General features: G+C 33.4%; 1 protein-coding gene across 4 annotated transcripts; it reads right to left on the reverse strand.

Annotated features, from left to right (window-relative positions):
* Positions 1–16,200: 16,200 nt before the first annotated feature.
* Positions 16,201–27,619, reverse strand: LOC126776779 (cleavage and polyadenylation specificity factor subunit 6). Of its 4 annotated transcripts, none has more exons than XM_050499535.1 (14): positions 27,499–27,619; positions 27,172–27,387; positions 23,177–23,392; positions 21,003–21,111; positions 20,524–20,744; positions 19,710–19,892; positions 19,327–19,420; positions 19,047–19,151; positions 18,741–18,847; positions 18,150–18,416; positions 17,523–17,728; positions 17,117–17,158; positions 16,885–16,983; positions 16,201–16,754 (listed from the first exon to the last, which is right to left on the reverse strand). In XM_050499535.1, exons 1-14 carry the CDS (start codon positions 27,562–27,564, stop codon positions 16,568–16,570), a joined length of 2,118 nt encoding a protein of 705 aa, XP_050355492.1. In that variant the 5' UTR covers positions 27,565–27,619; the 3' UTR covers positions 16,201–16,567. The 4 variants fall into 4 exon arrangements, with proteins under 4 accessions (XP_050355492.1, XP_050355491.1, XP_050355490.1 ...); XM_050499534.1 differs by having other exon boundaries at positions 18,741–18,832; positions 20,524–20,762; XM_050499533.1 differs by having other exon boundaries at positions 20,524–20,762.
* Between the last annotated feature and the right edge of the window lie 79 nt (positions 27,620–27,698).

The raw sequence follows: 27,698 nt of genomic DNA on the forward strand, positions 1-27,698 counted from the left end.
ATTTTCTGATAAAAAACCTAACTAGTTTTTATTGGCCCGACCTGGGAATAAGTTGGTCTAGTGGCTTTACATCAAACCACTAGACCAACGTATATATACATTGATTTCTGCCGAACAATTACACAACAAAAAAAACCTGTTTTTTTGTTGTTGTTTTAATATTGTAATAATAAACTTTCAAGTACAAAATGCAAAATATTAACTTTGTTTGGAGAGTATTAAATTAAATTCTGATTATCTCATATATATATACGTTGGTCTAGTATATATGTATATATATATTTATAAATTTGAGCAACCAAATTAAGCTAAAATATATGAAAGACACATGGAAAACTTAAAATGTAACCAGAATGTAAGTCTACATAAAAGAGAGAGCAATATTTTTTTATGGAGAAAGAACAACTGAATACATAATACCTCGGCTATTAAATAACATTCCATTGTCTATAAGAGAATCAACAACAGAAAAAAAAATTAAAATAGTTTTCAATAAATACCTTCTAGAATCCACTTAATCAAATAAATTGTAGCGCTAAAATCGGCCGGTACACATACATTACTCAACATAAAACTTCGTGACGGATTGCAATTCTATGTTAAAAGAGCATTTCGCGTATTTTTTTTTCCTGCTTACCCACATAAATAAATATATAAATAATATATATACACAATATAATTTATGATTATTTATGACAAGGTGAATTCATATTTAAGTAATTACTCTATTTTTGATATATTTACGTTTGTTTGTTTGTAAGTTGCTAAGTAATATATCAATCACTACTACGACTAACATAACTATTGTTTTTATCTGTAAGCTATGTAATTCTATGAAAGGTATACTGTACATAAATATGGTTTTGATTTGATTATTTTTATTAAATGTAAGAATATCAACAAGATGGGTAGTCAAATAAATTATAATTTTAAGTAGTCTAAGGACTTAAAAGGCCGTGTGAATTGATTTGTCGGGCAGTTCGTCTGGTGCATTGGTAGGGTAGGTAGCGTAGTATAAATATACTTAAATTTAAAAAAAGAATAGTAGATGTTAACATATCTAAGAGAAATGTGCAATATCCGAACAAATCAATGTCTAGTTAAGGGTATCAAGCAACAAAAACTAAATTGTAAGTTTATTTGATTCAATAATATAAAATTCGTTTGTCAATTCACAACTTAATATATTGATATGCAAACGGTTTAGCTACTAAAGTCGAGGATAATCTTGATTGTGATTTGTGGATTTATAAATTATTTCTTTATTTGTTATAAGTTATAATTTTATACTTTTGTTTTAATTATTCAATTTTTAAATTAAAATATATTAATGTAGTAAAACGTTAGCACTTAATATGGCACAAAAATACTCGATAAAACAACTCGAAAAATCAAAATTTTTAATTTTGTTGTTTTCTTTCCTAAAACAACTCAACTTCGCTAACAAGATAACAATTCAAATATGATTTGACAACCGTGAAGACTCCGCTCCTCTCCTCTCCTCACCTCTCCAACACTCCACTTTACTGACAACCTCTTTTCTATTCACATCACAATATAATCGTTACAATATATAAAACTTCACTTCTAAGCTATATTATAATAAAAAATATATTTTAACATACGATTTCATTAAATTATCTAAAATCATCCACCACCATCCATCAAGTATTTTAATGTGCTCTATTTTCTCCTTTCAAATGTCAATTCTCTGATGACAGAAAGAGATAATCAGTATTTAATTTAATACTCTCCAAACAAAGTTAATATTTTGCATTTTGTACTTGAAAGTTTATTATTACAATATTAAAACAACAACAAAAAAACAGTTTTTTTTTGTTGTGTAATTGTTCGGCAGAAATCAAAGATTGCATATAAAATATTATTTATCTACCAAATGTGGTTAAAATCGAAAATTAAAAAGCCTTATTAAAATTTTAAACATAAAGTCGACTTAGTAAAATTATTTATCTATTGTCTAAAATTGTTGTACAAAGTCACCAATACCCGAGCATTATTTAATTTGCCCTTATCTCAACCTTCATCAGTAATATGAAAACGACGTTGTATTATTATCTACCCTTTGTCAAATCGTACACATAACTTGAATCAATCATGTCTCGTAATAAACGAAATACAATAAAGTTCTATAAGAAATGATATTCTGAAATTACATAAAATGGTATTGTGCTGAAAGTAAAAAACGACTGTAGATTGAATCTGCCGCTTGGATAGTTCCATCTGAGAATAGGAAATAGAACTCATCTTCGTTGTAAGCAAAATAAAAAAAATTATTAAAACCCACTCTACGATTCTTGTTCCATTAATAACTGAAGTCAGAATAGACTTCCGTATATTATTTTAAGTAATTTATAATATTCTTATAATATTCTGGGACATTTTTAACACACGGCCATCTGATCCCAAATTAAGCTTGTACAAAGCTTGTGCTATGGAAACCAGACAACTGAATAAATACATACTTATATAGATAATTACACCCAGACTCAGGACAAACAGACATGTTCATGCACACAAATGTCTGTCCTGGGTGAGAATCGAACCCACAACCTTCGGCGTGAAAGGCAAGTATCTACCAACCACGCCAACCGGCTCAATTGTCAAGTTTTTGGAAGAGTAAAGAATGTCCAACCATTCTCGTGTATTTGTTCACTTATCGCATCCATCAATGTCCTCAGCATGTAGCACTCCAACGAAATGGTACCGGAAAATTAAACAAGTGCCTTGTAATTGTCATTTACACTCTCATATTCTTAGAACGAAATTAATGAAATAAACAATACTATAAAGGTTGTCTTAAATGATCAGCGAGCTGTATGAAATGTAAATTGGTATTGTTGTGTTCTGGTTTGAAGGGTGAGCCAGTGTAATTACAAGCACAAGGGACATAACATCTCAGTTCCCAAGTTTGGTGGCACATTGGCGATATAAGCGATGGTTAATATTTCTTGCCAATGCCCATGCCATTTTCTATGGGCATTGGTGACCACTTATCATCACGTGGCCCATATGCTCATCCTATACTATAAAAAATAGATTTTACTTATTTTTGGATTTTAATTTCCAATTGATGTAAATTACTTATGTATTGCTAAGCTGAGATGGCCCAGTGGTAAGAACGTGTAAATCTTAACCGATGATCGTGGGTTCAAGCCCGGGCAAGCATCACTGAATTTTCATGTGCTTAATTTGTGATTTTAATTCATCTCGTGCTATACAGTGAAGGAAAACATCGTGAGAAAACCTGCATGTGTATAATTTCAATGAAATTCTGCCACATGTGTATTCCACCAGCCCGCACTGGAGCAGCGTAGTGGAATAAGCTCCAAACCTTTTCCTCAAAAAAGGAGAGGGGGCCTTTAGCCCATCAGTGGGACATTCACAGGATACTGATACAATATTAAATATATATAATTAATATTATATATATATATATATTAATATCGATATCACTATATTTATAAAACAAAGTCCCTTCGCCACGTCTGCCTAAACTCATAAACTACCGAAAGGGTTTTTATACGGTTTTCCCTAATTGACGAAGTGTTTCATGAGGAAGGTTTTAGGTATAACAATTCATTAATGTTCCGTATAAAATATTACTGAAATATGACAATAACTACCAAAAATATGGAAAAATCATACTTCGTTTAAAAAAAATGAAATAATAGTAATGCACTTTTTTCAGGAATTACTAATATTCCTATTTACTCCTCCAATTAAATGTATAGCTTGTGTTAGGGGTGAGGATGACAATAGACCAAGGGGTTGGAATCGATCTATTGACGCTATTGTATTGATATGTATGTATTGCGATATGAACGGTTTACGTAAACATTATCATTATACCCGCGCGAAGGGGTAGGAAAGCTGGAAATGAATAGAACAATATATTTGAAAAATAATCTCAAATTATTTATTCAATATTCAAATAATTACTCGAGTAACTTTTAAGAGCATAAAATCATTATATACAAAATGATCAGCAACGTTGCTCTTCTATAATAACATTTTCTGGTCCAATTAAAGACAATTGTAAGAAAACAACTTCGCACTTAATAAGCCGTCGCCGAAACTAACAAAAGAAAACAATACGTTCCTCGATCTATACAGTTTGTTGAAGGATACCGTACAGTTGATCACAAAGGTGTGACTATTAGTAAATGTTGTATGTACATTTCAATTTAAAAAACTTTTGTACTAACTTTTGTTTGGGTCACATCCGTATTTCGTATTTCCGGTTCGAGCTAATAAAAGGTATAAGTGTTTTTGATAATATACAGGTATATTATATTAGTAGTCCCGGATTTAGTAGGCTGTGTCTTATGCATCGAATATGACAAAGAGCCTTGGATCCTACGCCTAATGTCTTTTAACCGTGTCGAATAGCCGTCTCGTTGTACTAGAAAAAGGGTAAAGAGGGTGTTTCTTATTTGTGCACATACTTGTGCACTATAATGTCGCTGTCCACATTCTAGTTTTGTTTTTTTAATTTAATTTTTGAGATAGAAGTAATATTCATAAATATCACACTACTGTTAATCTGTAAAATAAAGTAGAAAATTTTTACAAAAAAGTAATCGTTAAAAACTAATTTTAAGCATTTCAATATGCTTAAATTTACAAATAAATTGTAAGAACTCCAAAAATATTAAGCTTAAGTGAGCGAATAACTTATCTCGCTGACTGTAAAACACACCTGTCCCAGCAAACAAGCGACCGACGTTCATTATTGGAAACAACCGCTCAACTTCAGACAATATTCGAAAGTAAAACTGTAAAGAGTAACAATATAAAAAACAGAATACTTTTTTAGGCACGAAGATAATAAAATTGGAGCAAAATCTGATGCAAAAAGTTTCACTTCAATCACGTGTGCTGTATTGCACGTAATTCGATTGCCTCGTAAGTCTAACTCCGGAGATTCAAGGTTATTGGTTTAAGCCCCGGGTCGAGCCCATGAAGACATAAAGTGGGTGTTTCTGACCAGAAATTTATGGTAGCAGCCCTTAATCGAATCAGAGATAGAATAGGTCGGATTAGTCTTCCCGTTAAGTATAGAATAATAATAATAATAATAATAATCCCATCCATCTGATCCCAAATTAAGCAGAGCTTGTGCCATGGAAACCAGACAACTGATATACAACTGATATACCAGACAACTGATATATATATACTACTTTTCTTTTGTAAATACATACTTATATAGATAATTACACCCAGACTCAGGACAAACAGACCAAACCACGCCAAACGGCTCGTCAAAAGTTTTTGTACAAACAATTATGTTTGCACAAAAACTTCTGCACTACAATATGTCATGTTAAGTTGGCTTAAGTCTCTCGGGAGAATGGCCGAAGTCGGTACGTCGCTCACAGTGGACCGCATAGGAATGTTGGGCTTGAGGGTTTCCATCTCAAAAACGGAGGCCCTCTTATTCCACAGTCCACCTCGAGGCACCCCTCGAGGGGCGTGTATCACCGTCCAGGGGACGGTGATTAAGGTGCAGGCCCACATGAAGTACCTGGGCCTGACCCTGGATGGAAGATGGAGCTTCGGGCAGCATTTTGTCCAACTTGGCCCGAAGCTCATCAACGCTGCTGCTGCCTTAAGCCGGCTCCTACTAAATTTAGGAGGGCCTGAAACGCCGTGCCGGCGATTATACGCCGGTATTGTGCGGTCCATGGCTCTGTACGGTGCGCCCATCTGGGTGGACGCTCTTACCGCTCGGAACAAGGTTCTCTTACGAAGGCCGCAGATAATCATAGCGGTGAGGGTGATACGCGGATATCGTACGGTGTCGTGGACGGCGGCAACACTTCTCGCAGGCGATCCGCCTTAGAAGCTCCAGGTGGAGGTGCTCACGGAAGTGTACTCGTTCCGGGCGGAAGTGAGGTCGCGTGGCGACCTTCCAGGGTTGGAGGAGCTGCTGCGAATCAGGACTCACCCAGCAAGCCCTGATTCGCAGGTGGGAGGAGGATCTGAGGTCCCCATCAGCAGGCCTGGCGACAGTGAAGGCGATCCGTCTTGAGTCACTGGGTAACAGGTGGTAAAAGGCGGCACACTGACCTTCAGACTGACTCAGGTGCTTACTGGACATGGGTGCTTCGGTAAGTACCTGCACGGAATAGTCAGGCGGGAGGTAACGCCCTCCTGCCATGAGTATGGTGCGCCTACGGACACGGCATGTCACACTCTGATGGAGTGTGCCGCTTGGGGGCCTCAGCGCCTTTCCCTGGTGACTTTAATCGGCGGAGACCTTCTGCTGCCGAGCGTGATAAATGCCATGCTTGGTAGCGAAAGGTGCTGGATGGAGAGGGCCTCCTTCTGCGACATGACATTTTCGCAGAAGGAGGCCGCGGAGAGGGAGCGCGAGGAGAGTGCCTTCGCTGACCCGCTTCGCCGAAGAAGACCAGGGAGAAGACGTCGGCGCTATGCGCATCTTCTCCTCCCGCCGTGAGTGTCGCCGGGGCTAGGGGGTCTCTGTACCCCGAGAACTCCTAGGATTTGGAGACGTGATATATAGATCCCGTGACGTCCCCCGACAAGACGGAGTGGGTACCGCTGGTTTTTTAGTGGGTATTCCGGCGTCTTCAGCGCAGGCAAGTCCCACATCACGTGTTTCCCCCCCACCTCATGTGGGGGAAACACATAAATGTGTTTTTCCAGCGAGAAAACAAAAAAAAAAACTCTCGGGGAATGGCCGATGTGGTCGAAATCGGTCGAGAGAATCTCAGGCACATCATCATCATTGCAGGAATTTTATATGTTACGCAATGTGTGAGATACGCAATTCTTTTCGCTACTTTTTTTTACTTTTCACCCATAGAAGTAATAACTATAAACGGTGTAGTTAATTATTATGGTATGATATACTTCGCCAATGGGTAATTTTAAATTAATATTTATCTTTAACCCTGTTTTGTTGTAACATTTTTGTACACCAAGTTGGCTGTCTTCCTTAATTTTTACTATTTGTTTTAATTATAATATAAATAATTGTTATTTATTAATTGTATATCATTAAATATTACATAAATATCGAATATATACAATTGTTTTAGGGTATATTTTCTTGCATCTCCATATTCTCTGTATATACTATATATTTAACATTTCTATAGGTCATTTATTGATTCTGCCAATTTTCTGGTTACGGTATTAAGCTAAATTAAAAATTCTATTAATACCTGATACTTAGGATTAAATCCTACCTTCATTGATTACAGTAACAATAACAGCCTGTTAATGTCCCACTGCTGGGCTAAAGCCTCCTCTCCCTTTTGAGGAGAAAGTTTGTAGCTTATTCCACCACGCTGCTCCAATGCGGGTTGTTAAATACACATGTGGCATAATTTCAATGAAATTAGGCACATGCAGGTTTCCTCACGATGTTTTCCTTCACCGTCAAGCACGAGATGAATTATTTTATATATAAACACAAATTAAATTAAATACCTTCATTGATTAAATATTAATAATGATGAACGTACGCATCTCTGAAAATATACTTATTGGTTTAGAAACAACAAAAAATATTTAAATATTAAACGATGACATGACGGCTCTATGTTTTCCTATGTTAAAGTGAAAACAGATATTCTGAAAAATTGAGCAACTATTAATTAGAAGAAACATTTTTAAATTACATTAGAAAATAAAAAAATACAAAGGGTTAAATTAAATAGTTTCGTGTTTCAGAAAAAATAAATATTATGTAAAACATTTTTATAAATCAGTTTTCAATAATTGATGGAACACTAATTATTGCAATATTTATTTACAATTTTATTATATTCACGCTATCATCTAATATATAAAAATCTCGTGTCACGGTGTTTGTGGTCGAACTACTCCGAATCGGCTCGACCAATTTTTATGAAATTTGTTATGTATATTTGGGAGGTATGAGAATAGGTCGTAAAGTATATTTCATAACGCTAGCTGAGGTGTCCCTATCCAGAATATTTTTTTTCTAATTTTTAGACATTATTTTTATTTGTATTTTATTTTGATTTAGCATAAAAAATACATATAATCCCAAAATTTCACTCTCCTAACCCGTCATTCCATTTTGTAATCACGATTTTAGTATTTATGTATGAACAATACCTATCAAAATAATTACTTATAGTAAACCTCATCGAAATTTCGTCTACGTCATTCACGAGAAGCGTCGCGTCATTTTGACATTTAAAAATTTGCAAAATATTTAATGATTTATTTATTTGATAAGAAATATAAACGTGTTTTATGATATTGAAAAGGTTGGTAAAATGCTAAAAGATCAAATATTTTATCGGTATACCGTTTTTATCAGTATATCCAACAATTTGATCTATTTATGTGTATGTGTTACAGTGAAAAATGCCAGCAAGACGCAAGGGGATCCATTTGGACCGTCGAACTAATAAAGCATCAAGCATGCGAAATAATAGACCAGAAAGAACAGACGAACAAATCCAACAAAATAACGAAAATGTGCGTGTGAGCATGACACCATTGAACGCTTTGCTCATCGGCACGAATGCCGTAGCAAGACTGTTCTTGAAGTCCATTCGCAAACGAAAAAATATCGCAAAGGACTTCGTTCCTCCCCAGGTCTCTTCTTCCCCAACCGTATATTTTTTTTGTTATTGTTTTAATTTACACGGGACTTATATCGTGCCTTCATCGCAATTTTATAGAAGAAAGTCAAGAAACCGAAATCGTAACAAGTGTAGATAATGCAATCTTGTAAAATAAGTTAATAAATCATGTAAATTAATTCAAGTATACATACATTACAAACATTCAATATACATATGATTCGAGTGATTACTATTGACAGTATAATCAGAGAAATGATAGTATATGCTCAGCGTCAAAAAAACTATCGAAAGAAAATGAAAACTAAATCAATGATCATTATTTATAAAGCAATAATAACAATATTTAATTTATAATTATATATATTATATATAGACAGAAAGTCTAACAGGGAAAGTGTACGATCCTCCACATCTGGAATTCACGTTGGCGATGTAACCAGTTGTGTCAGATCATATGCCAAGGGGAAATTAACAACGGATCTTCCATCAAGTGATGGAAAGTGACTACTACCTGCTCGTTTTCCCCCTCTTACAAAAAAGCGACTTTTAACAGATCGCGCGATATAAAGATGGCTAATTTTCTTTCATGTAGTGTGGTACTACAATGGACTGATGGATGAACAGCCACAATGGACAACAATCATCAAATAGTCATTGATTAATCATCCATTAAATAAAATTCATCGTTCGATCAAAAAAGACAAACAAATATTAATAAGGTTAGAATAATTCACATAGATATTTTTTTTATATAATAGGTAGGCGGACGAGCTTATGGGCCCACCTGGTGGTAAGCGGTCACCAACGCCCATAAACATTGGCATTGTAAAAAATGTTAATCGTCGCTTACATCGCCAATGCACCGCTAACCTTGGCAACTAAGATATTATGTCCCTTGTGCTTGTAATTACTCTGGCTCACTCACTATTCAAACCGAAACATTGCTAATACAAGTACTGCTGTTTTTCGATAGAATAGCTGATGAGTGGGTGGTACCTACTCAGACGAGCTTGCACAAAGCCTTACCACCAGTAAAACAGCTGTAAATTTGCTTGATATTCTTAATCTTGATTGCTTATGTTGATTTTTTGCTAAAACTAACTGAATTTGATGTTTAAAATTATTAATTTAAGAAACAGAAATATATCCAATAATTACATTATTAACTGTAACAGTGTTGTAACAATTAATTTATTTAAAAATATTTATTATTCATTAAAATAAAGTCACATAGAAAACCAAAAATAAAATACTAAAAACGTATAATATTTTTTTTTGTTTTGAAATTCTTATTTAGGTACATAGTTAAACTCCACAGTAGAAATATGACCACAGCCATGACATGAATAAGTTTAGAAAAATTCGGTGTGCACTCGTTATTTTGTTCTATACTAAAAATATTGTTATGTTTTCGATGGCAGCAAACAAGATACGAATATCTACATAATAGCAATTTTTCAGGAGAGCACATTAAGTAAAAAATAGTTACCATTACGACATTTATGTATCAGTAACAGCCTGTTAATGTCCCACTGCTGGGCTAAGGCCTCCTCTCCCTTTTTGAGGAGAAGGTTTTAGAGCTTATTGCTCCGCTATACACTGCTCCAATGCGGGTTGGTAGAATACACATGTGACATAATTTCAATGAAATTAGACACATGCAGGTTTCCTCACGATGTTTTCCTTCACCGTCAAGCACGAGATGAATTTTAATCACAAATTAAGCACATGATGCATTATGTATCAATTAACTTGAAATTTTCCATGAGGATTTAAAATAACATTTTTTATTTATTTTATAACGGGTTTTATCGCTATTTCGTTGTTTTTCTGAAATAATGTAGATGTATTTTTTTACTTTGTAAAAGTCTTAACGTAAAAGAAGACATCTGCCTGATATCCGTTTATTCGTTGTAATCAAAATAGAGCTCATTCTAATTAAAATATTTAATAAATTAAGGTAACAACCTCCAGAACTATTTTTTAAGGATATTTAAAGAAATATAAGCGACATAAAAACAGTATTTAACATTTTTAGACTAAAATTTTGTAGATGTCTTCATTTACTTTGCATATAACCTTTCACATAGCTTCCTCTAAGTCTCTCAGTTAAACTCATTTAATTTCCTAAACCGCACAAATGTTTTGTTATAATAATAATGCATATGCAATAATACTGTTTTATTTATTATTTATTCTTAATATTTATATATTTTTGTTTATGGACAAAAAAATTAAAACTATTTTTAAGTAAATTATACATTAGATTAACTATCAAAGAAAATCATTTTTTTATTAATTAATATAAATAAAGTATAATGCTAACATATACTCAGGAAGGCAAAACTTCATCAACATGCTTCGGAGTTCGAAAACAAAGTCAAGATTATAATAAAAAATATCAGAACCCGGGGACGTCGTAACGTTGCACTTTTGGCGTCAGGCACGTTGCCTGACGTGTGAAATGTGTTTCAGGATGTGTATGTATAAATATTCTAGTATTAAGCCAATCTTTTGTATACAATAATACAAACAAAATAATGGAAGAATTTCGATTATGATTAGCTGTACAATATCTCATTCTTCTCTTGTTGTCACTTATAAAACGAAGTTATTGAGACGATAAATGCATGCCAATAGTACGATAACAAAACGAAGCGTAAAAGGTCAATTAGCCGTGAACAGGGACCTGCAGCCTCTGTATTAAATGTTCCGTGGCAGGCCGACAACTTCATGGGAAAATATTGTTTGAAATCTATACCATTTTGGTATGACCCGTTTTCACAAAATACTGTACATATTTTACAAATAAAACTAAGTCTTTGTTGTCATAAAATGGTCTGTCCACAAAATTACACATTACAAAATATTGAGAGCTATATACATATATATTATAAAATAAGTAGAGGGAAGTCAAAATGGTTCATTTGATGGTTTATTACCCATAGATATATGTAAGAATAGTAATATAATGTAAGAAGTAGTAACCGTTCCTTACATTACCGATGCGCTACTAAGCTTGGAAACTAAGATGTTATGTCCCTTGTGCCTGCAGTTACACTAGCTCACACACCTTTCAAATCCCGGAACACAGTAATACTAGTATTGTTGTTAGCGGTAGAATACGTGTTGAGTACCCCCTCATGGGTGGTATCTATCAAAAAGTAGATAAACAAGCAGATACTCGTATAAAGTCCAAAAGTAACCAAGGAAGACCGTTTTTAACTACTATGTTCGGATTTAAAATTTAATTCAGAAAACATATTACCCTGAAAACAATATATAAGCAAATAATTTTGACGGCTTAATAGAACAAGATCGAATTCAAACGAATTTAGGTAAATCTTTTTAAAACTTTCATTTATTCTACAATGTATGTAGTACCAAGTTTATAATGATTTAATAAGATCTTATATTTAGTTCGTATGGATCTTCCAATATTGTGAATTAATGTTTATTAGATAAATATTAATACATAAGAATTCCGTTTGACGGTAAGTAGATACCTTGTGTTTTTGTGTAATTGAATTCTACTAACTTAGCATTACCCTAATTCGATATTTTACTGAACATAATGCTTATATAAAATTCCTTTGGAATGACGACATCTAAGGGTCTCTCTGCATTTGTTTATACATCTCACGTTGAAAGGTTTCGACGGAATCGTCTTTACCATCCCTGAAAGCACTGGTATAAATTAAAGTGTTACCGCAAAGTAGAAGTGCATGCCATTTATTGGATAAAGTAAATCGAGTTTCAAATCGAAACATAAAAGTTTTTATGGTTCTTCTCTTTAGAAGTGACAAAGTACTTATAAAGATACGCCTGAATAGACTTTTTGCACACATTTTGGAGATCTTTTGGTTTTCAGTGTTTGCCTGAGGCGTCCATCACGCAAATTTCATAATTAAACATATGACGTGAAATATTATATATAGCGAATAATTATAATTTGTAGCCCATATTCTCATTAAAATGTACGCTGTGAAAACTCATTGTCAAGTAATTAGTTTGTTAGTAGTTTTAAATAGAATTCAAAAAACAGTAAACATAAAATTTCCACTCTATAATATATTTACTAGTGGTAGGGCTTTGTGCAAGCTCGTCTGTGTAGGTATCACCCACTTATCAGATATTCTACCGCAAAACAGCAGTACTTGGCATTGTTCCGGTTTGAAGGATGAGTAAGCCAGTGTAATTACAGGCACAAGAGACATAACATCTGAGTTCCCAAGGTTGGTGGCGCATTAGCGATGTAAGCGATAGTTATTCTTACAACGCTAATGTCTATGGGCGTTGGTCATCACTTACCATCACGTGGCCCATATGAGAGCCCGCCTACCTATTCTATATAAAAAAAAAAAATTGACGTCACGATACAAATTCATATAACCATCCATTAACTAAAGCTTAAATTACCATGTCAATTAACTTCTTCATTACCGTTTTACCAATAAATAAAAGTTTTTAGTAAAATTATCACATTTTATGAAGACTTACTCTAATTTAATTACTGTTATCAATTTGAATCTGTTTAAAGTAGAACGACTGGAGGCGGCTCTCTTGAGGTGAAGATAAAGATCGTAAAATTAATGGTGCGAATTCATTTAACAATTCACGTTTCACGGTTGACACTAAATACTAAAATAAATGTTCAATCGTTTTAGAATTTACTGTTATTTTGAGACAAGTGGACGACGAATTTAATTTAGCAATTAATTATTGGTCTTAAAAAGGAAATAACTTACCTCCGAAAAATTATTTTTCAGGTCACGACTGTTTTTATTTATATTCAAAACTGTTTTACATCATTTTCATTTAGAATGAATAAAATAAGCGTCCTCCCGACGAAGTCGACGGCATTCTAAGATGAGGTTTGGCCTCACATGAGGCATCCTTAAAAGGCGTGGATTCTCAGCCCTTAAGTGGGCTCCCATCATCTGGTTTGAGTATATATGAGTCGCATTTCTGCCCGGTAACACTGTCGAGGCCGTAAGGTAAACATTATAGACCTACTCAATCCGAAAAGAAGATATTTCTAGTATATATGATATCATTTTATACTAATAAAATACTAAATACATGATATAAAGAGCAGGCGTTGTTAATATTGATGTGTATTTTATTTATTCTTAATGTAAATAAATTATATTTTTACCAACAATAAAATCTGTAATTATAAAAACTGCAGTAGAAATGTAAATAGGTAATTTCGAGCATTGATCAATAATCAACAACTTATAATTTTACTCTGGCTTCATTTTTCAACCTTTTACTTAAGTCGTTCTAATTGGAAAACTTTTAACAATGCTTTATTGTCAAATGCTGATAATATCATCAAGAATTTTTTAACGAGATAACTGTTACGCGATCCAGTAATATTTAATTTCATTTATAGTCGTATACTTAATTAGTTTGGGTCAATGTATTTTATTCGTGTTTAAAAAATCACGGACGTAATAAATACAAAATCGTATATAGGTATTCAAGTTGGCTCTGCTTTTGAATTGTTCTTTTACTAGTTCGTTAAATGTAAAGCTTTGACTAAAATCGAAGCATTTCAAAACATGAATCCCGTCGAGAATTAGGATTTTAATTTTTTAGTATATTCACAATCAAATTACTTTCTGTTATATTGTATGAATGCTCATCCAAATGTTACATATATATTTTACTGTAAACTTAATTTCGTAAAAAATATATCTGCAGATTTTTATTCAAATCACAAAATCTCGATATAGCAGAACTTCGAATCACAATAAAGCAGAACATGTTTATAGAACGGGATACTTTACTAATTAAAAGGAGATAAATTACCTAGGGAATACGCAAAAACTTAATCTTTAAATCAAATTTTAATTAGTTTATATCAAAAAAATATATGACATTAACTTACTGAAATGTTTGCTTAATAATTTGTCAATAGACTTTTATGAAATGACTTATTTGACTCCAATCTCTACTAAATATAATTTGTATGGATTCATAAAAATATAAGGGCTATAATGAAAATTCCAAACAGCTGAAACACGTTTTCAATTTAAAAACTACAAGTTCATTTAAAAATAACAGTAATCAAGATTAGCGCTGCAATCTTCAACTTCGCTCATTACAAATTTAACGTAATTAGTGCATTTCATAAACACTTAATCTTACTTAGGGCTATTCTAATTATACAAATGTTGCTATGAAAAAAAATGTTTTCAGAATAATATCTAAAGTAGATATTACCATAGACGTGATCAGTTACTTTTCGTATTATAAATATAGGTATATACTTGGTCAAAACAAATGAGTCCCTTGATGGTAAGAGTTCAATACCGTGTAAAAAAATTAAACCCTTATTAAATATTGAGCATTCCTTACATTTTTTACTATTAACCTAACCCAAAGGACATAATAATTTAGTCCTCAAGGTTGGTGGCTCACTCAACTTTCAAACCATTTATTATAGTTATATATATTATTGTAGTTAGTATCGTATATATTGTTTAATATATGTATAATTTGTTCAAAATAAATAAATAAATAAAAATAAAAAGCCGGAACGCAATACTATATATATTGCTAGTTGGCGGTAGAATATGTAATGAGTAAAAATCTGTAAAATTTTACGTAATTTGGAATAGGTACGTTACGTTCTATACAAATGTCAAAATGTAATTAACATGTTGGACGAAGTATAAGCCGTGGTATAAGAGTAAAATTATTAAGAAATATACTTAAATGTAACAAACCCACTCGATGAGTTTGACATAAAAATCTTTAATTAATTCTTACTAGTATAATATCGATCTTATCTTCAAAAGCAAAATTAAGCAAATAAAACGAAATTTTAATGATAAATTTGTTTATTCAGGAAATAAGCCCTAAAAATCAGTGTCACAATATATATGGAACAAATCCATACTTAAATTCTTAAGTCTACGAACCTAACTAACATCTAATTAGTACTTATTTAAATAACTTTGATATTCCGCCCGACTATCAAACTTACTCAATAAAATGTAGATTTACAACTCTCAAGAAATCTTTAATGTTAATTCTTTCACACAAATATGTTAAATTTGGTGTCAATTTTAGGTTAAAAGAACCTCTGTTGGAATGTTGTTCATTTCCATTTAGAGAATGGTATTTATGCGTCACGAAGTATAGATATTACGTACAAATATTTGTATGCCTTTGTACGAATATTTCACGATCAAACAATAAAAATGACTAACGTTTAAAATTCTCGAGTATGTTTGTCACTGTAAAATGATTATATATCGTTGTGTTTTACGATAAATGAGGCCGGAATTTGCTAACATTATTTATTTTTTATTGTAATGTCATATTTGGTGCGCATGCCCAACTTTTAGTGCAAGACGAACAAAAATGAGTGCGTCTGCGGAAATACTATTAATGAACTATGACTTAAATTCACTCTCGAGCAATTACAGTAACATTCAAAATGACAATACCAGCGCAACAACAACAACAATATTGTTTTTTAGTTTTCATAACGACATGGCGTTATGGAAACTAAAAAACAATATTGTTATATCAAAAATACGCATCTGGGTCAGGAGTGAAATTTTAAATGTGCTATTTAAGATAAACTATATTAAAGGTAATTCACAACAGATACAAGTTTAAAATGGACGCTGCGAACTGTCGACCATCATACAACAAAACAGAAAACAAACACTATTAATATTTTCAAAAAAAATCTAGAGAAAAGTAGTAGTAGACAAACTAATCCATGGCGATATAATCCTGTGAACATCAGTACGTAGAAACACAATGTAAGCAGACACAAATAATTCGTTTACCAGTCTATTATGGCTCATAGGCCTATAGCTATTTTGAACGTTACAAATATTGTCGCGTCACGGTACGCTTTGAATTATTTGAATCAGTTGATCGATTATTGCTATCTGACGTGACTGGAAAGGGTCCGGTGTGCGGCGCTAGTGGCGCGCGTCGCGGCGGTGGTCGCGGTCACGATCGCGCTCGCGGTCGGCGGGCGGCGGGTCGCGCTCGCGGCGCTCGCGGTACCGCTCGTCATAGTAGGGTGCGGCGGCCGTGCGGCTCTTGGCGCTGCTGGCGTCGCCCGCGCCGGCCTCCGCGACCGGCTCCACGGGGGACTTGCGGGGCCTACGGGGTTTTAATTTATTATTGTTTTAATGTTACAATGATCCCTGTTGCACTTTGTGAAGTTATATAAATCTCAATCAAAACAAAGTTGCCTTTACAAAATATTTACATAATTTAAATGATGTCTCACCTCTCTTCTCGGCTGTGTCCTCTATTGTAGTGATCGGCACGTTCGCGATCCCTTGATCTAGACCTGTCGCGTTCCCTCTCACGATAATCTCTGTAATACCTGTAATAAAAAAATATTTTATAGAAAGCAAGTTTACAATATTACAATTATTTGTATGATTCTGAATTCTTTCAATTCAGAGAGGGATGCGGAATCGTTTTTTTTATCGATTGTTTTAATTTCTAAGCCTTACGTATCACGGTCGCGTTCCCGATCCCTCGACCTTTCCCTGTACCTGTAATCAAGTGATTACATTGAATTTAATAAAACGTTCTTGAATCTGACTTTCAGAAATTAATCACATCCCAGGGTACTTATTAACACGAAAACTATACAAAATTTTAAAAGCCTAATTTCGTGTTGTTAAAATCAAGCCACCGTCATGAACCACGGAATATTGCACAAAACGGTTCCTGGCTAATCATTCGAGAGATACCAAAAGCGACACGTTCACATATGTTTTATTCTTTTAGACACGGGGGAGGTCTCATCATCTTGTTTCAAATTTATTTCTTTAGCAATTACTGAAGATGCTACAAAATAAGTAGTGTATTGTCGGCGTAATGAAGCATGCAACAGGGCAGTGAGGCCGCGAGTACCGGTCGCGGTCGTCGCGGTCGCGTGAGCGGTCCCGGTAGCGCGAGGCGGAGCGCTCGCGGCGACGCGGCGCGCGGTGGTGCGCGCGCGCGTCTCGCTCCCGCGAGCGCGAGCGCCGCCGCTCGCCGCCGTACGACTTGGTCTCCACGCCGTGCAGCGTGTCTTGTAGAGACGAGATTAGTATCTTGCAGCGATCATCGTGGGCCACCTGCAGAATATTTTTTACATCAAAAGGGTTGATTATACATGCACTTTTGTTATTAATAGCTTATTCCCGCACCTATTTATATACAAACTTACGTCTATTTATAGGACTATATAGTAGTAAAATTGATTTGTGGATAGTAGCGAGTAGCAGTATACATACTTATATAAATAATTACACCCAGACTCAGGACAAACAGACATGTGGGACAGGTGATGTGACAGGTGGGAATCGAACCCACAACCTTCGGCGTGATCTAGTAATAAGGCGGCAAGTATCTACCAACCACGCCAACTGGCTCGTCAGTAATATTAAGGAACAATATTTTTAGGCATTACTAGATACTTCATGCACTAAAACCAGTCATTAATTTTGCTATTCATATATAATTCAACAATATTGCAAAAAAGGAACAGCAACTTGCCTTGCTCTGTTTGATTAATGATATGGCAGTGACGAGCGTCTCTATAGCAGACGCGTACTCTCCTGCAGCGGCGTCGCTGACGGCCCTTGCAATAGCGCTGGACGATACTGTTCTATTGCGACTCATCACCTCCTCGAACTCTGCCTCACTAATGGCCGGATGTGGAGGATGGGCTGGATGTGGCGCGTGGGCCACGTGAGGAGGCGCATGTGGGCCGAGCGGGGCCGCGTGATGTGTGGGTCGGGCTTCGACGCCCGTGGGGTAGCTCTAATCAACAGAGGATGGTACAAAATTATTATCTTAGAAACTCTTATCATGTGCCTTAACAACATAGTTTTAATATTTGAATATTTTGTGATTTAAGCACTTACATTTATTAAAATACTTTCATATAAAATAATACTGATCAGGCCCGAGTCAAGATTAAATACATCTACATGCCCTTCGTCTTATTTTATGAATTTATTCAAATTTCTTGTAATATCACTTAATGACCAATGCACTTATCCTAATTGTAGGATGTACAAAGATTTTGTAACTGTTTTAATTTTATAATATGTAGATGTTGTAATAAATGAATAAAAAACCTACCGTCGGTGGTCTTCCATATGGTTGTCTTGTTCCAGGTGGAGGCCCTTGCGTCGGCGGGGGCGCACCATGAGCTGGGTGACCGTATGGAGCACCTTGATTAAAAATACCTTTATGTATAAAAAACACAACGAGAAATTAAAAACGAATATCACGCGAACGCGCTTTCAATTCAAATAATTGAAAAATATATGCCAATACAATTAATTACTTTATGTAACAATTTAATTAAATGTTGAAATCGTCGTATGCATGAAGTGTTACAATTTTTGTATTTTAAATTATCTCGGATTATATATTTATATTAACCTTGTGGAGTAGGTTGTGGCGGTTGCACCTGGGGAGCAGGTTGCACAGGAGGCTGTTGACTGAAGAATGCGGGGTTTACATGTGGTGCTGGAGCACCACCTACACCTGCATGAAACAAAAATTATTAACATAAAAATCCATCAATTTTAAACAACCACTAAAGAAATTATTTCTATGAGTTTCTGCAAATTAATGAATTTAAATTGACGATTATCTTAATGCGACAATACTGTGATTTAATAGTCAACTTTTTTTAGATCTAGCTTTTTTTTAATATTACCTGGATGTTGCGGTAATGGTGCAGGTCCCCTAGGGGGGCCCTGCTGGTGCGGCGGAAGTTGGTGATGAGGAGGCGGCATGCCTTGTCCAGGCGGCTGCATAAAAACATTAAACTTAGTGCATGCATTTATAAGTCTCCAAAAGATAGGTTAAAATGTACAAAATTGATACTATTTAATTATTATTAAATAATATAATCTGTATTGCATAGTTAGATAATGCGTGTTTGATGGTTACTAAAAGCCTTACTTAGCAAATTACACATTCGCTTTCTTTTAATCCCTTAATAATTTATTTAATACATTTTTTAACTAAATGAAGAAACAGCTACAGGAGAACTCTTATTTGGTGCAAGTAAACTATACTCATGTAAAGGACACTCACAGCGTGCGGCGGTGGCATCTGGTGCGGCATCTGGTGTTGCGGCGGGCCGTACTGCGGCGCGGGCGCCGGCATGTGGTGCGGGCGCGGCCACTCGGGGCCGGAGCGTGGGCCCGGCCCGGGCCCGGGGCCGCCCGGCCCTCCGGGACCCCCAGGAGTGCGTTGCATCTGCGGCGGCCCTTGGAACTGAATACAAATATTGTTAAAACTCAAAGGTATATTAATGAATAAAAATATGCATATATATTTAGATGTTTACTAGCTACTCGTCCAGACTTTGTATGGATTAAATAAGAATTTTATTCAATGCGATATTATTCGCCAACCGATTAATGTGCCCGTACTGTGCGTCGTACAACACGTACCGCGTTTTTTTTATACATTACGTAATATTTCTACTACTGGTTCGAATTTTAAGGTGTAAACGGCAATATTCATTCAAGATAAATTTCAAAATAGAAATTGAAGATAAGGATTAATACTTTGTGACAATAAAGCACAGTAAAGTTTTCGTTATGTATTCAACTTTATTTAAACATAAAATGTTTACTGTAAATTATCTATAAAAGCTATCTAAACATAAACCATTGCTGACATTTCTATATATATTCTGGAGACTTATATAATAGGCAATATTCGTTTCAAAAGCTCTTGGGGCGACTTATTTAGCAATATCTCAAAAAAATAACGCAACATATGTAAATAGTCAGCTCATGACAAAATTTAAGTGGTAATATAAAAATCACTTGTTTTGTAACGACTATTGTTTGATTATTACATAGTTAATCATACCATCAATTATATAAAAAAATTATACCTGCATGGGTGGCCTATGTTGTGGTGGTCCCTGATGGGGTGGTGGACCTTGATGTGGCGGCATATGATGCGGTGGTGGACCCTGATGCTGTGGCATATGATGAGGCGGTGGTCCGTGTGGCCCTGGCGGTGGTCCACGGAGCTGGTGATGAGGACCAGGACCAGGCATCATCATACGAGGCCCGTTGGGCCCTGGGCCGTTTGGTCCGCCGCCGAAGAATTCTGGGGAGCGATGCATTGCTGATAGTTTGTTAGTTTACATTTTTACTAGTTCAACTTTTATTTGTTTATGCTTACGACATTTTCATACATATGCATTGTTATTTAATTTTCAATTAAATCTTTACATTTCTATTCTATTTCACACTAAAGACTAAATAAATTGTCTAATCAAAATTGTCCAATCTAAGGAAAAACTAAATAAATAAAACTTTTTCGATCTAACCAATTAACTATTTATGTATTAATATTTATTATTACCTCCAGGGTGTGGTCCAGGTGGTCCACCGGGATGAGGTCCTCTCATGCCAGGGTTCGGTCCAGGTGGAGTAGACCTTGTCTTAGACTGACTCTCAAACTGGTTTAAAGCCTGTGAAATACAAGGCATATTATAAGTACTGTTTATAAAACATGGCAATATTAATTCTTATTAAAGTTCAATACAATAATTGAGATAATCATGATTAGATTCAGATCTTAATTGTGATCTGAAAACTATTTCAACTAGTAGGACTATTCATGCTCACTCATTAAAAAAATGTAGATTTATTTTGTTTTTAAAAATTAATCAAACTTATATACATCTATATATTGTTTATTTAGTACACTTTGAACAATATATATATGCACTAAAGGAATATTAATATTGTCCAAATAAATAGGCTTCAATTTGAATATTATAAGTCTAATTTTGGTCCACATGCGGTACGGGTCCACAATTAATAAGAAAACAAAGAACAAAACTTTAGTTTTTATTTGAATGAGAGAAAGCTTTTTAGCTTAAGCTTGAAATCGTTTTTGCCTGTGTAGTAGTGTAATACACGATTACAAAGATAAAACACTGAATGTGTGACTGAAACAGGAATAAACTAGTTGGTGCCTAGCTACGTGCCAAGAGAGAATTCTCGCATAAGTAGCTTCAGAAGTGTCTTATTTGATATTAAATATTTTAAAACTTACGTCGTAACAAATGCCAGAATGAATATGAATGCATACAATAGCTGGTGAAAAAATTAATACTATAACTATTGATGTACAAAAAATCATAACTGAAGAGGAATGGAGAATTTTTTGTCTTGCTATTGCAGAAGAAAAATATCAGATCGAAATATCATTAACATAAAGGACTCATCGGATGAATAAGAAATAACTAGAGTTGAAATAATTCATGATAAAAAAAAATTTTTAATATGTATAACATTAAGTACACTTCTAAAAAGACATCTCCACAATGTTTTGTCTTTGTTAATACTGAAAATAGTATACATTCTCTGCTTAAGAATCTGCTGAAATAATAGTGGACTTTTATACTGGATTTTAGAATTCGCTTATCTTGTTTTTAATTTTTTTCAATCATATTTTTATCAGCTAATTAAAACTTAGAAGACTAAAAATAGTGACACTAACAGTATAGGTCTCAATGAATAAATAAAACCCCAATAAATAAAGAAATGCTTGTCCGACATGAATTATGTGTACGCCAATGTATAACTTATTCAGTTCAATCCAACCGTAGAAGTAAAGACAAATAAGCAACTTAATTATTCAATTGAGGCGATATCATTCGTCGAGTTATTAAATAATCGATAAATAATTCGAATAACTGCGAATGCTTGAAGACTTATGTTATCGGAACTTTAGAAGTAAAGTAAAGTAACAGCCCGTTAATGTCCCACTGCTGGGCTAAGGCCTCCTCTCCCTTTTGAGGAGAAGGTTTGGAGCTTATTCCACCACGCTGCTCCAATGCGGGTTGGTGGAATACACAGGTGGCAGAATTTCAGTGAAATTAGACACATGCAGGTTTCCTCACGATGTTTTCCTTCACCGTCAAGCACGAGATGAATTATAATCACAAATTAAGCACATGAAAATTCAGTGGTGCTTGCCCGGGTTTGAACCCACGATCATCGGTTAAGATGCACGCGTTCTTACCACTAGGCCATCTCGGCTTTTTAGAAGTAAAATTAAAGTGAATATAAGTAGTTAAATGGAATACTTGTTGTATAAGATATAGTACATACAGCAAATCGCGTGGAACATGTAAATCTACTCATTTTTCTATTGGAATCGGCTATCGTTAACAAGATAAATAACTTTATTTGAATAATTTACTATACAAAAGGTTAGCCTCTTTATATTAATTCAATATCAATGAATGTTTTAAAAATTGTTATATTTCTGTGTTAATGCGTAAAATATTTTAACTTAGATATAATATTTGTTTAAATGAATAATGGATACAATTGAACAATAGCCTATTTATGAAAATTTAGATCGATAGTATATTGGAGCGCATAGTAGATTGTTTTTTTTTGAGACGTATAACTAATTCGATTCATATTAACTTCAGTGTCATACGTGTCTCCTAAAGTGTTTTAATGCATATACTAATATCAAGAATAAGTTTCTGAAAAGACACTTATTTTATAACGTACCTGTTTAGTAGGCAAAGTCACGACGGGATGCTGCCCGTGAATATCTTTCTTCGGGAGCCGATCCATGACCGCCCTGATGGATTGATCCGAACCCAGCGATATGACGCAGAAACCTTTCGACTGTCCATTTGCCCTGTTTTCGAAGAACTTGACATCTTGAAAGTCCGTGACGCCGATATCGGCGATCGCGTTAGCAATGTCTTGATCTGTCGCCCACTGAAAAATACGTATCCAAAACTCAGGAAAAAGCTATCACGTTGTATGTGAAGCCAAATATAAAATACATACTTGACTGTGCCTCGAATGCCTTTGTCGTAATACTTCGATATCGATAACGTTAATACTCCGAAAATATTAGCCCTACGAGTACTTTTACAATAAACGCGCATTTATGAACTGCACTAAACTTCAATAAAATGTTAATATTTCCTATTATATTCGGTTTGTCGTAATATAATGAGTTTTATCGTATGCAATATAAATCATTCAACATTCGCGCCAATCATTCGTAGCCTAGCATAAAACTTACACTCATATCGACTTTAGATATTTTCATTAAGTTTAATCTCATATGATTTCCACGTTAGGAAAATATTGGGTCGAAAGGAAACAGTTTTATTTTTAACCATAATTTTATTTTCATCATCACATCTTTCGTTATTATCATATTCATGATATATTTAAGAAAAAAAGCAGTTAACATACTGCAATTTAAACAAGCCGGATTGATTTGTATTCCTTCAATAACAGAGAAGGACGAAAGTTTTACAATTCTATTAACAATGTACTTATTTTATAAATTATTTAACATTTTATAAAAGAATTGAGTTCTTTATGAATTAATTTATTTATTTAACTAGTTAAGTGATTACGAACTAAGGCGGTGATTAAATTAGACATTAGTTTCAGTTTTATTCAAGTATCAAACATTAACGTAATATTTTTACAGGATTAATTAAATTACTCACAACAAATCATTAGTTTGTTCGACACAATGAACATATTGTGATTTAAACACTCGGTTGTAACATAATATAAAGGTACAAATTGTATTTCTATAAAGCAATTTGTACATTTCGTTGATTTTATATAGAACGCGCGTAACAAAAATCAATAAATAATATAAGCCCAAAAATGTTGGATCCCCTACTCCCATCTCAATCAAGACAATGATATTCAATTTATACTATATTTTTTAATGTTACATTAAAAATATTTATAGTTCACGACCTCATATCAACAATGACTTACAAAAGTACATAACGTAACAATCTTTTCGCGCCGAAATAGAAAAATACACTAATAATGGCTTATAACTAAACCATTACTAGTTTAAATATATACAAATACGATTAAGTAAATAAATATTACACACTTATTCGACTGAGACAAAAAATCTGTCAATATACGAATTTTAGACAGAGAGCTACAGTTTACAAGCTTAAAATTCTTACCTTGTTGTAACCTGATAAAGAAAAATGAGGATTAAATAATATATAAAAATATATAATCAGAATTTTGGTGATGATATAAATTCATATTTGACATGCAACCATTCCACCCAATATTCTGATTTCAAAACAATGCAATTTTATAGTAAATTATTGCTTCTTATATAATGCTGCCTTACCCTCAAATTTATTGACAAATTGTTGCTCTACAGAGTTTAATCTAATTAAACAAAGCTCTAAATATAATAAAGACATATTAAAACTAACAAAGTTTCAATGTAACTCTATAGACAAAATACAATCTGCTTTTAAAATGTTTTTAACAACATTTTTGGAAAGTTAAGCAACAGCTCATGGAATTACATATCTAGGGTTATTAGATGCATAAATGAAGTATTTTTATATAAATATATAATGTGACTAGCCCTCATCCATCATCATATACAACATCCCTTCAAAAAATAAACATTCATATTCCATTTTCAAACATATTTTAACCACAAAACAATTTTATAGTAATGACAGGAGATATTTAAAAAAGTGATATTTATAAACTTATGTTATGGATTGTTTGATAGAACTCAACACTCGAGAGTGAAACTTGTCCTAAAATGTTCTTTGTTATTTACACATACAATAATAAACTTTGATATAAATTGTAGACATGAATTTTGCTTTGAGCTACACCAGCTACAAACCATAACAAGTAGTAGTAATACATAAATATCTCTTTCCTTTTGTATTAACTAAGATATTTCTTAGTGTTAAAACAAAATGTAAGAATTAAAAAAAAAAAAACTATTCTACAAGTTTGTGAAGTGCAGAATTAAAAACACTATGGTATGATTTAAAAAACAACACCTTTACCTACTATAAATTAACGCAATAAGATCAATCTTTTGTTTCCTTTCTTGTTTTATAATGTTTTAATTGCAGTGATAACAAAATATTAAAAAAAACTTATCGAACCATCATTAAAAAATCAATATTGTAATCTAAAAAAGCAAAAACAAGATTCAATATTTAACAAACTTTATATTTAACATATTTTGTAAAAGAAATATGTTTATACGATAAAGCTTCTAGATTATCACAGATAGGTATCGACTTGCCTGTTTTTGCTAAAAAATAATGATATAGCACCATCATAAATATGTGTCAATTTGTCCAACACATTGAAATTTTGATTTAAAAAAAGAAATTGAAATTGTTAAAAAAAAAGAAGAACATGAGACCTTAATAATTGAAGTATTTAAATACTGATAAACAATAAGTAAACATACTTACATTATCATATAACTACATTTAACTAACCAAATACAGGAACCCCCTATTTGCTTATGTTATCCGATGCTTATTTATGCCTAATATAGTAGGCTTTCGATTATCTAAACTTAAAATTATAATGTTGCTATATCAATGTAATTATAGAAATATTTTATCATAGTATAGTTTATGCAAATATATAGCCAAACAGTAACTTATTATGTATTTATAGTGCCATATTGTCTTAGTATAAAAAAAAACAAAATGGCACATTTTACATACAATAGATAGCCAAATGAAACCATTAACATAAAACATAACCTCTTAGTTGCTTTAATGTTTTATAACATACAAACTTCATTCTACATGCAGTTGTTTAGACACATAGTAACATTCTTTATTTGTGTTGACAATTTAATAATTTTAAAACTATTAATTTGGTAACTATATTTCATATATGTTTGGAGTACTAAAATATTATTTCATAATAAGAAAAACAAACAATAAATATATAAACAAATTTTTAGCTATTATTATTAAGCTAAGAGTAACATGTGAGTAAAGATATAACATCAATTATAAAGTAAAAATCAAAAGTATGTTACAAAACAATTATAAGATTTATTCAATTAACGTTTTAATATGTAAAAAAGTTCAATATGTTAACAACTATGAGTTATTTAATTATTTTGTTTTATGGTTCATTTGGTTATTTATCATTGGGACTGCCATCTTATAAATACATTATTAAATACACTTATTGTATTAGATTATGTGGATGTTAAATGTATAACAATAACAGTTTCACACTTAAAAAATTGTAAGCATGTGCAAACAAAACTTAAAATTCATATGCCTCGTAGTTCCTCGAAATTAATAAATGTATTTACTCTGAACATAGAAATATCCCTTGTTAAAATATTCATCAATTGAATTATAAGAAAATACGTATTACGTAGCCCTATATTTATCACAACGAAAAGTATCATTAATGCTAAAATTTGAGTATATCAGATGACATTATAAGCTTTACATCGGGTATTTACATTAATTATATACATAATGGTACTGAGAACCGCATAATTATGTTATTAAAACATTTGTTGAACGCGAATAGGTAATTCTAAAAATCGATTAAAAGGTTAACATTTTTCAAGATGGCAGTCCCGGCAAAATATCTGTATTGTAATAGTAGATATTTAAAATTATTATAAGTAGTTCATTAAAATAACTGTCCTATATTTACACTTATATTTAAAGAGAAAATCAGGTACAAACCCAGGTTAAATTGCCGACGTAAAGTTGAAAGCGGCGGCCATGATGCCCGTGGTTGGGTGCGTTGTTATGGTAAGGAGCGGTACCATTTGTTTCTTCAGGTGGGTGAGGGTGCTGTGGTGCCGCGGAGTTCGGCGGCCCATCTCCATCATCTGGTTTTGCTGTTGGTGCTGCTAGAACGTCGTCATATAAGTCGACATTTTCTCCTCCAAAATCATCCTGAAAGGCATTGCATTATTCATCTATTAAAAATATTCACAACAACCTATTCTTTAATTTCATTTATTAACGTAAAATTATAGTATTTCCAAAGAAATTTATTAAACTTACTTGTCTATTAAAGTCAGATTCAATATCGTCGGCATATAAATCTATATCCACGCCTCCATCCGCCATTTTGCGAATTGAAACAACAATGGCGCCAACGGTGGCGTTTGATGCGCGGCCGACTACTAATAGCGGCTAAAATTTGTGTTGCCTTTCTATACCACTTGCTCACAGAGTACAAAGATTAATATTCTTTTACTACC

The sequence above is a fragment of the Nymphalis io genome, chromosome 21 (genome assembly GCF_905147045.1).
Source record: "Nymphalis io chromosome 21, ilAglIoxx1.1, whole genome shotgun sequence".
Classification (NCBI taxonomy): domain Eukaryota; kingdom Metazoa; phylum Arthropoda; class Insecta; order Lepidoptera; family Nymphalidae; genus Nymphalis; species Nymphalis io.